This window comes from Xenopus tropicalis, chromosome 2 (genome assembly GCF_000004195.4).
Source record: "Xenopus tropicalis strain Nigerian chromosome 2, UCB_Xtro_10.0, whole genome shotgun sequence".
In the NCBI taxonomy this organism is placed as follows: Eukaryota; Metazoa; Chordata; class Amphibia; order Anura; family Pipidae; genus Xenopus; species Xenopus tropicalis.
In genome coordinates, this window is record NC_030678.2 from 161,930,875 (window position 1) to 161,942,040 (window position 11,166).

At 41.7% G+C, this 11,166-nt stretch overlaps 1 protein-coding gene across 1 annotated transcript; it reads right to left on the reverse strand.

Moving 5' to 3' along the window:
* Nucleotides 1–6,336: 6,336 nt before the first annotated feature.
* LOC108645823 (progesterone receptor-like) lies at nt 6,337–7,722 on the reverse strand. Its single transcript, XM_031897318.1, has 2 exons — nt 7,528–7,722; nt 6,337–6,935 (listed from the first exon to the last, which is right to left on the reverse strand). The coding sequence occupies exons 1-2, from the start codon at nt 7,705–7,707 to the stop codon at nt 6,780–6,782; spliced, it is 336 nt and encodes a 111-aa protein (XP_031753178.1). The 5' UTR covers nt 7,708–7,722; the 3' UTR covers nt 6,337–6,779.
* Between the last annotated feature and the right edge of the window lie 3,444 nt (nt 7,723–11,166).

Below are 11,166 nucleotides of genomic sequence, written 5' to 3' on the forward strand. Positions count from 1 at the left end.
AGCTTAACACCCTACAACCTCTGGGTCTCAATATTGATCTGGATCTGGCAGCTTTTTAATCTATATTTTAGAATTTTGATAGAATATATATAGATATTTTAAGTATTGATATCTTTGTTCCTATTTTTTGACATTTATTTATGCTCGGTTTATTATTGCAATATTCTTATTTTTCCATATTATATATCTATATTTATATTTTTATTCCTGACATACTGTGTACATTCATACATTGTTTCCTTTGATTTTTGGTGTTGGGTCCATTTAACAACGGGTGTTCCTTTTATCTGTTGTGGATCATGACCCGTGTTTAATGATCCAGTTTCTATTTCATAGACTTTCCTGACCTATTAACCCTTCAAATGGTGTTCACTTTACCTTTTGCGGACTTTGACCCACAGTTATTGATCTAGTGCTTAGTATTATAATATAACCTTTCCAGACCTTACCCACACTATCACTGACACCATCAGCGCAAGCGCGCTACAATGGAGTTCCGTGATACTGCCGACATTAGCACCGACGCGTTCCCATGGTGACCGGCAGCCAACTGAACGCGCCGAGTGCGCGTGTTTACCGGTTCCCATGGTTACGCGCCTTCACTTCCAGCGCGTCATATATGCGCTTCCAGTATCTCGCTGGTGTCTTCGTTTTATACCCTGATTGCAGGTCTATAAATACCACTTATAGTAACGCCATCTACACACTTCACTTTATTTGCTCCTGAGGAAGCGTGCAGGAGGCACGCGAAACGTGTTGAGCCACGATTTGTTTTTCTGCTTTTACAATACTACTACATTGTAAGTAGCCTGCATTGTGCAGGGTTTTTATTCTCAATAAACAGATTTACACTATATCTGCTTTATATCCTTTATCCTATATACATTGTTGAACGGATTCCCACTCCTATCAAGGTTCAGCTGGGTTGGCCTATTTGTTCCATATTTGAATCGTTCTGGTGAGCAGTTATAATATACACATAGTTCTGGTTACACTCTACAGCGGTGTTTCATTTAAGTTATTCACGGCAGTGGCCATTATATATTTTCTTTTTCTTATTGATCTGCACTATATATTTTATTTTGTTTTTCATGCGCTTCCATCAACCTTTGTACACATATTTCGAGGCTCATCTAAAAGGGGAGCTGACATCAAGAGGAGGCAGCATATCTTCACTATTTGTTATATTGGATTGAGGACAATACATAAACTGACTTTCACCAAGAAGCGCTGAGTATTTTGGGTGTTTCTCACCCTTTGAACAACAACTTGGCTGCTAACGGGGGAGGGACGGGGGCACATACAGGGGTCCTAAATACCATCTTTGGACCCCTGCATAACATCTTGGTCCCATTGGCAGCCCTTTGTGTTGGCTTCTTGATGAACAACAGCATCTTCTGACAAATGCATCTGAGGAACAGCGGCTTTAGAAGACTGACCTAAGTATGGCATTTATTGTCATGTTTTAGTCTTTTTTACATTTTCAAAGAAGAATGTATTTATGGCATAAATGCTTTGCTTATTGTATATTAATCTTTCCTTAGGCCTGAATCCACGAATCCATAAAACAACTTGGCTGCCAACGGGGGAGGGTCGGGGGCACATACAGGGGTCCTAAATACCATCTTTGGACCCCTGCATAACATCTTGGTCCCGTTGGCAGCCCTTTGTGTTGGCTTCTTGATGAACAACAGCACCTTCTGACAAATGCATCTGAGAAACAGCGGCTTTAGAAGACTAACCTAAGGATGGCATTTATTGTCATGTTTTAGTCTTTTTTACATTTTCAAAGAAGAATGTATTTATGGCATAAATGCTTTATTGTATATTAATCTTTCCTTAGGCCTGACTCCACGAAGCCATACAACAACTTGACTGCCAACGGGGGAGGGACGGGGGCACATACAGGGGTCCTAAATACCATCTTTGGACCCCTGCATAACATCTTGGTCCCGTTGGCAGCCCTTTGTGTTGGCTTCTTGATGAACAACAGCATCTTCTAACAAATGCATCTGAGAAACAGCGGCTTTAGAAGATCGACGTAAGTATGGCATTTATTGTCATGTTTTAGTCTTTTTTACATTTTCAAAGAAGAATGTATTTATGGCATAAATGCTTTATTGTATATTAATCTTTCCTTAGGCCTGACTCCACGAAGCCATACAACAACTTGGCTGCCAACGGGGGAGGGATGGGGGCACATACAGGGGTCCTAAATACCATCTTTGGACCCCTGCATAACATCTTGGTCCCGTTGGCAGCCCTTTGTGTTGGCTTCTTGATGAACAACAGCATCTTCTGACAAATGCATCTGAGAAACAGCGGCTTTAGAAGATTGACGTAAGTATGGCATTTATTGTCATGTTTCATTCTTTGTTTACATTTTCAAAGAAGAATGTATTTATGGCATAAATGCTTTATTTATTGTATATTAATCTTTCCTTAGGCCTGAATCCACGAATCCATAAAACAACTTGGCTGCCAACGGGGGAGGGTCGGGGGCACATACAGCGGTCCTAAATACCATCTTTGGACCCCTGCATAACATCTTGGTCCCGTTGGCAGCCCTTTGTGTTGGCTTCTTGATGAACAACAGCATCTTCTAACAAATGCATCTGAGAAACAGCGGCTTTAGAAGATTGGCATTAGTATGGCATTTATTGTCATGTTTTATTCTTTGTTTACATTTTCAAAGAAGAATGTATTTATGGCATAAATGCTTTGCTTATTGTATATTAATAAATATATACAATAAACATTCCATCTTTAAATGACATTGGCCTGTGCTTTATTTTCTTATTAGGGAGCCAGTCAGAATCACCTCCAAGCCCACTGTTGGCTCATACCCATCATCCCTTTACACATACAGACCCATACTGACCTATCTATCCACTCACATACAGACCCATACTGACCTATCTATCCATTCACATACAGACCCACACTGACCTATCTATCCACTCACATACAGACCCATACTGACCTATCTATCCACTCACATACAGACCCACACTGACCTCTCTATCCACTCACATACAGACCCATACTGACCTATCTATCCACTCACATACAGACCCACACTGACCTATCTATACACTCACATACAGACCCATACTGACCTATCTATCCACTCACATACAGACCCACACTGACCTATCTATCCACTCACATACAGACCCATACTGACCTATCTATCCACTCACATACAGACCCACACTGACCTCTCTATCCACTCACATACAGACCCACACTGACCTATCTATCCACTCACATACAGACCCATACTGACCTATCTATCCACTCACATACAGACCCATACTGACCTATCTATACACTTACATACATAAACCATATATACCAACATAGTGCACATGGAAAGATTATGAAGAGGTATGGGGTTGCTGACCCTTTTCAACACTTCATTGCAGCAGTGCACAGCTAGTTAATGTAACAAAGCGTTTGGGCAGTCTAAGCATCACAGCATTCTGCGCATGGGGGGGGTCACTTCCATCTTAATTTGCATATTTCGCTTCCCATTCGCTAATCTGTGTTAAGCCTCCCTACAACTGTGCCGCTAATAATCATTGGTAGTCACTTTTCCAGACTAAAGCTAAATTGTGCCACAGTCCCTGCCTGTAACAGAAACCCTTTAACTGCAGCTTGGAGGGCCCTATTTACTAAATACAGAGCTGAGCCGTATGGTGCTGTGTGAGATCCCAGTCAAACAGGTGTAAATAAAGTACAGAGCCATATATTGCAACCTGGTGCCAAAGGTGAACCAACCCTTTAAATAAGGGCAATTAGTCTTAAGCACTTTTTGTTATATGGAAAACAAGAGATTGCTCTTGAGCTGTAAGCATAGCAACCTGTCAGTAACTCATCGCTGTATCTGTAGCAGCAACTGACTTAAGAGATCAAGACCTCAGCACAGGGGAAGGATAAAAACCCATAAGGTTAATTTGTTTTGTCTAATTGAATCTCAAATTTTTTTTATTGAAACAATTAATAAATGTGCATCCCAGTCTTTATTATATACAAGGACTTAACTTCGGATGTACGAGGGCTTAAGTGTAACTGGCCAGGGCCAGATTTAAACTTTTTTTGTGCCCCTAGGCCTTTCTGTTGTAAGCACCTCCCTCCCCCTGCCACTAGAACCCCCTCTCAGCCCCCTGCCAATAGCACCCCCCTGCCACTACCACCCCCTCCCCCTGCCTCTTACACCCCCTGCCACTAGCACCCCCTCCCCCCTGCTCACACACCCTGGCACTCGCACCCCCTCTTGCCAATCTGCTGGTCCCTCGTGCCGCCACGGTTCCAGTGTGATTCCTTTCTCTGGGGACTGGGTGGCTGGAGATTTAAATGGCTGCCGAAATTTCCTGCCCAGACCCCAATGAAGATGCCCTATATTTGCAGTCCTAGGCCCAGACCTTTGTGGCCTGTAATTGGCATTAACCTCCTTTTAATAAACATGTGTCTTGGATATAATGCTCATGGGCAATTAGCTCGATGTACATTAAGGATCTGAGATATTTCAGATTTGGTTCCACTGATACGCTGAACTGTTTGTGTATGAGCTGAACTGTATTCCTGAGAGACACAATACCGGCACATTGAAGGATTGTTCCACTTTGTATTGTTTGGACATTGCCGAGCTTTCAGCAATGACTCTAGCCTGGTATGAAGCCGACTGCAGGCACATTAGGTACTAATAAGCCAAGAGAAATAAATATTTGGCTGAAAGAGTTTGAACAAAACCCAGAGCACAGCTGGCAACCCCTGTCATTTGTTACAGTGGCCGGGGAGATAGCTGTTTGGGGCAAGTGATAATAATGGGGGATAATTATCCTGACATTGACTGGAGCCATAGTACTGCCAGGACAGTAAATGGGAACAAGTTTATAAACTTGCTGCATGGCAACTTTATGTCACAGGTTGTTGAGGAGCCAACCAGGAACCATATTGGATCTACTGATCGCTAATGACCCAGAACAACGTATGGCAAATGTGAAAGAGTTTCTGGCAGACACAGCACCTCCATTTAACTATAGGCTTATACCACATACAAAATGGTGATGTATTGTGCCAAAAGTAGCAGAGATAGCAGAAACTACATTTGGTGTTCTTTCCTTTGTGACAAAAGGTGGGGACCATTTAATAATAAGTTATTGGAGGGATTTTTGTAAAGAAATGTCAAAATAATGACCGTATTAATGAAACAAAGTCAAAACATAATCATTCTGGCATTTATTTTACTCTTTTAACATACAGCGACTTAAAAAGTACTTACTGGGAAAAACATTTCATATTCTCAGAAACCGTGTACAGAAAAATAAAATGTTCTTCATATCTATCCTTCAGACCTATTTACATGGTTATTTAATTAATACATGGGAAAAAATAACTGCATCATTTTAATTGCACAGCAAAAGGAACTGGAACAATGCGTTAGAGCAAGAAGTGCTTTCTAGGAGGGCAATATGTTTGTAAGCACAATATCCATATTTAATGTACAACTGTGAGGACAGCCATATTGTATCTATGACATATGGAACAGCAGGAACAAGTCATATACTATAATACAGCCACAGTACATGAAGCCAAAGCAACTACTAGAGAATTCAAAACCATTTAAACTGCCATTCCTATGCATGTTAATATGTCTGACATCTTGTAGTCTATCTTCAACTCAACCTTCACCCTTTGTGTAGGGAGGCTGGTCAGGTAAGAGCAAACTTTAGAAGATGTTCTTCAGGTAAGGAATTATGTTTTTCAACATGATGTTACAGATACTGAAGAAAAGACAAAAGGACTTCATTTCATGCGACCAATCACCCACATAACAGTGCTCCATGTGCCCTTCCCTTCAATGTCTAAAACTGGGATAGAGCAGCCTTGGTTGCTCCTCAATCATTTACAGTTTATCTTATAACAATAGTCCACAAATGTATGGTGCACAAGCATTGTTCTATCGTTCAAATATTCCACACACTAAAGAAAAAAGTACATGGACTTCTACCGCTTTATGTGCCCTTTTCTTTAATGTCTATTGTCTAATATTGGCGCGGATCAACCTAGTTTTGAGAAGCACCAACATGAGAAGTAAATGGTGTGATAAAGGCCCACTGTGCTTAGTGAGTAGTTCCTTCTCTTCAAACACTTACAGTGTAGTGTAGAGATGCTAGATGACAGCAGTCCACAAAAGAGGTCCATGTTTGCTTATCTTCAGTATCTGTAGTTCTAATATTGGGGTGAGATTGATGAGCGTGTGAAGTAAATGGTGTGCTACAGGGCAACTGTGTGGGTCAGCAAATGGAAAAACTACAAGACTATGCTACACTTCTGTCTTAGTAAGTATCCCACACAACAGAAGTCCATGTGCTCTTCCCATCAATGTCTGTAGTTCTAAAATTGGGGTGGAGCAGCCTGGGTTTGATGAACAATGGAATGTGGTGTGCTGAAGTTCAGCTGTACTAAGAACGGACTTCCATCTTCTCAAACTCCAACATTTTAGCTTAGAGATTTTTGATGCCAACAGTCCACAAATTGAAGAAGCACACTGCATTGGTCTGTGGTTCAGACATTCCTCAGACAAAAAGAAAAAATCTCCTGCTAAGCAAAATGGAGAACTGAAGCAACTGTAAGTGGTAAGAAATCAAATGCTTTCTTGCATGCAGGTTGCACCCAAACAAATAGAAATGTCCATTAGATCATCTTTATTACAAGTAACATATAAATTAAATTATTTTAAGGGTGATGGGGTGATGAAAGAGATATGATATTCACTTTTTGTGAAATATAATTGGTTTTACCATCCCCGCTAGGATTTTGGGTAACTGGTCAGAGATCACTTCCGACATCATTTCAGGAAATTCCACACTAAGCGATCGAGACTGCAGGAAGGTGTTGAGACAATACAGGTGGAGCTGCTTTACAAGCTGGTGGGACCAAACAAACATCAGGCATGGTAAGTATGGATACAAAGAACTCAAATGGTTCCTACAGAGCTTGTAGGCTGACTCCTTATGCTCTGCAATAGTTATATGTAAGAAGCACTTAGGGCCCATTTCCAATAACAGCCATTACAGGGCACCTCTTTAGTTGCCTTCAGGGAACATCTTCTACCTGCGAGCATGTACCTGGTTCCCTACACTTGTGGGTTCCTCACCTGGTGCTCAAAAGCTACAGCACCTTGTGTCTTTAGAGCACCTATACATAGGGTATAACACCTCTAACTAGCCTTCAGTCATGTGGTCTCTTCCTTATTAAGCTTATTGGCAGCCTTATTTGGGTTGAACTTGTCTCTTCAGTCTCTACCACTTTATAATCATGTACCCTTTGGTAATAAAAATATGTTTTATTTAAAACTTTACAGCTCTCCTTTTTAAAGCTGGTTAGGAGTATGGGGTTATTGAAATCATTGTGCTTCATTTATGAAACACTGACATAAAAAGCAATCATTTAAAAAGAATGGAAGCGCTCATCACTTAATTCAGGAATGAATGATTGGAAAAGACAGATTAGACTTACTTCATGCATGGAGTCCATGAGTTTGGTTAGTTGATAGAAACGCTGGGAGCTGGCAATCACACCCTTGTGCCTTAAGCCAATAGCCTTGGCCAGCTCTCTTATGTAGTTTGACCTCATATCATCAAAATGAGTCTGACTTTTGAGGCCTTCCAAATATGTGGTCAGTTCTAAAATTTCCATAAATGTAGTCTTTGCTGTATGTATTATAATATGTTGGGGAACCAAATCTATCGGAAACACACCATAGGGCAGCGCTCTGCAACATCTAAACACTACTGATTTGCTATTAGCCTGCAATTTGCTTGCAAGGCTTGTTTAACCCAGTGAGCTGGTCTATTTGTTCCCTAGTTGTGTAATGATAATATTTCTATCTGTGCTTTTGTGTTTGTGAGTCAAATACCCAGGAGTTTTACTATAAATATATTATTCTGTCATTGGCAAGAGGTAATCCATAGTTTATATGGTGGGAAAGAGAACATGGCCGTTCCCCTTTGGACTTTACGTCGTACCAAGGGTGCAAATGCTGGGAAGCCTGGAGCAGAAGGCCCCGGAGTCAAGATTCGAGCCCTAAGGTGACCAACCCTAGAGAAGCAGTTTCTGTCATAATACACTCACAGTTGTGAATTAGACATGCCTTGGCAAGAACAGCATCTGCTCCACCAAGAAGTGTGGTCCCTATACTTCCCCCTAAGTTTAGGGACCACAGTTTGGAAAGGGGCTAATTACTTCCCTGAAATGCCTCCCCTGGAGGAAATCTATTTTACTATGTTGTCTCTCTACTGGTGAGACAATTTCTACCCATTACAGATGTTTGATGGCCAATATCACTTTAAGTAAGTGGTTTCTCAAAGTGCTAGGCTGCAACTTTTAGGTGGTCTGGAGCATTTTCTGGGGGGGCCAGTCAGTTAGGGTGGGATCAGGGGAGCATGTTCTTACTTATTCTACTGAAAGCACCACTTCAAGGTCAATTATGTGCATCCTTATTACGTGCAAGAAGGGACGCTATACAAATGTTAGACCTCAAAGGTGAAGTGAAAAAAGAAGTCAGGGAAATGGACCCCTTGGTTTTGGCTCAATAAAAGTAACCCAAGATGCAGACCCCTTTGGTATGAACTCCAATACTGATGATGCTACTGGACCAAAACTATTTCCGCCAATACAGAAGAATGCCTTTCACTAATCCAAGGAGTTGATGTAATGATTAAATAGTTGGTTATTTGAATTATAAACGACTCAGTTATAAACAACCTCAAACAACTGGCTCCAGTGCGCACTAAGCACGTCAGTAAGAAGTAATTGCCTTGGGCAAGGTCAGTGCCGTATTCTAATGGCATACATTGTATGGGTCCTGCAACAACTTGAAAAATAAGCAGGAGGTGAGTGTATGGCAGATTGATGAGACAACGGATATCGCAAAAGCTTCAGATATAGGTCATCTCATCAATCGGGCTGGGCGAAAGATTTTGCTTGGGAACCGTTGAAGGCACCCAAGCAAAATCTGTGTTTAGGGCTGAATCGTCAGGTGGAGGTAGAATCCCTATTGTTTCTACCGCCATATCTGACAATTCAGCTCTGAACGTCAGTGGAGGGAATGAACGACCAATGGTTGCAGGAAAGATTATAATTGTTAGGTATATGGCCAGGGTTGGACTGGGGGGTGTAGGACCCATTGGGGCTTCTGCCGTGGTTGCCCCTGCACCCCCCAATGGCCCCCTTGGCAGCCTTTCAAGATGCGCTGAGAAACATTTGTGACGATGTAGAATCTACATTACCAATATAAATGTACCTTTGTATCAGCTTCCTGGCTCCCTCTTGATTAGTGCCATGCTGTGTATACTAGCATATAATATAGCGTATAATAGCATTTCACCATGATAGGACCATGCAAAACAAAGCACCAGTTAACAGAAATCTCTGATGTTCAATCATTCATTCATTAAACTGAACTCTTAATGTTTTCAGAAATAAATACTATTTACAATAGAGCTGCAATGTAATGTTAACTTATTTGGTGTTGCCCAGTAGATGGCAGCACTAGCACTTGTGCATTGTTATGATGCATAATTGCAATGAATATTACAAATAACCAGGCAGGTTTTTAAAAGAATTCCTATGTAAGAGGCCACAGCTAAAGTTTTATTTTATAAAAAGCACAGCTAAACAAAGCAGCATGCCTCTTGCTAGTAGTTTGTAACCACCTGTTGGTAGGGGCTCCAAAGATTTCTGATGGCACCCTTCTCCCTACAGAATCCCTCCCTGTAATTAATATAGAGTCACCCTTGCAACTCTTCACATTCCCATGAGTCAGTTGAGCCTGTCTATAAAATACTAAGAGAACTTAAATACAGAGTGAAGCCAAGCATTTTGTCACCCAAGTGCTTTTCGGCTTAAGGGGCAAGCAACATAACCACTGGAATTACCTGCTCCTGTAGGTGCACTAACAGGCCAGGCAACTTCCACAGGAATTTTGTGAAGGTTGATTTTGAGCATTTTTTCACCCACCATACAAGCTGCAAAATGCTTGTAATTGCCCTGTGCGCCATTTCCCATGTATGATGGAGTATAAAAAGACCTTATATTTTATATAGTACAGCTTAGTTGTATACCTCTGGGTGTTATTCAATCTGCAATGTATATGTAGTATACCCCCCATTGCGGACTATAGCTTCTGCCCCATTGCAGCCTACAGCTTGTGCCCCGTTGCAGCCTCCAGCTTGTGTCCCATTACAGCCTACAGCTTCTGCCCCATTGCAGCCTACAGCTTGTGTCCCATTGCAGCCTACAGCTTCTGCCCCATTGCAGCCTACAGCTTGTGTCCCATTGCAGCCTACAGCTTGTGTCCCATTGCAGCCTGCAGCTTCTGCCCCATTGCAGCCTACAGCTTCTGCCCCTTTGCAGCCTACAGCTTCTGTCCCATTGCAGCCTACAGCTTCTGCCCCATTGCAGCCTACAGCTTCTGCCCCATTGCAGCCTACAGCTTGTGCCCCATTGCAGCCTACAGCTTGTGCCCCATTGCAGCCTACAGCTTCTGCCGCTCCCTAACTTGCTGGTCTTACTGATGCACAAGTTAGGGGACAGGCACAAGTGAGGAATTTGCTTTTTCCCTTGTGTTTGTGTAGGTTTCCTCCAGGATCCTTTGCTTTTCTTGCTATAATTAAAATAGATATATTATTAGAATAAAGTCATTAGCCACATATTTTAACATGACACATCCATTTTTTACAGAATATAATTTGTTTCTTGTTGCCGCACATGAATTTGGTCATTCGCTGGGTTTGGGTCATTCTCGTGATCCAAACGCTTTGATGTATCCAACCTACCGCTATATGTACAATGTTTACTTTCTTCTACCCCAAGATGATGTGAAAGGAATACAGTCCATATATGGGAGGAAGAAATAGGCAAAATAACATGAGCTGGATCTCCGTATTGTATTTGCCAAACAAAATCAGTATGCAAGCTTTGTTATTTTAGTATGGCAATAATCCTTCAGCAGCTACACAAAGAGAATGCAATAATAACCTACATTTAACCACACGGGAGGGTTCTAGTTGGTCATGGCATGAATGCAGCTTTCCAAGCAGTGATTGGCCAACGTGAGAGTGGAACTTGGAATCGGCAAAGGTTTAAGACATCTTC

Excerpts from the sequence above, each read along its gene's own strand:
- LOC108645823 (XM_031897318.1), bottom strand. The coding sequence starts at position 7,707 with ATGGAAATTTTAGAACTGACCACATATTTGGAAGGCCTCAAAAGTCAG. Across the intron at positions 6,936-7,527 it reads TCATGGACTCCATGCATGAA|CTTGTAAAGCAGCTCCACCT; the intron begins GTAAGTCTAATC and ends TGGTCCCACCAG.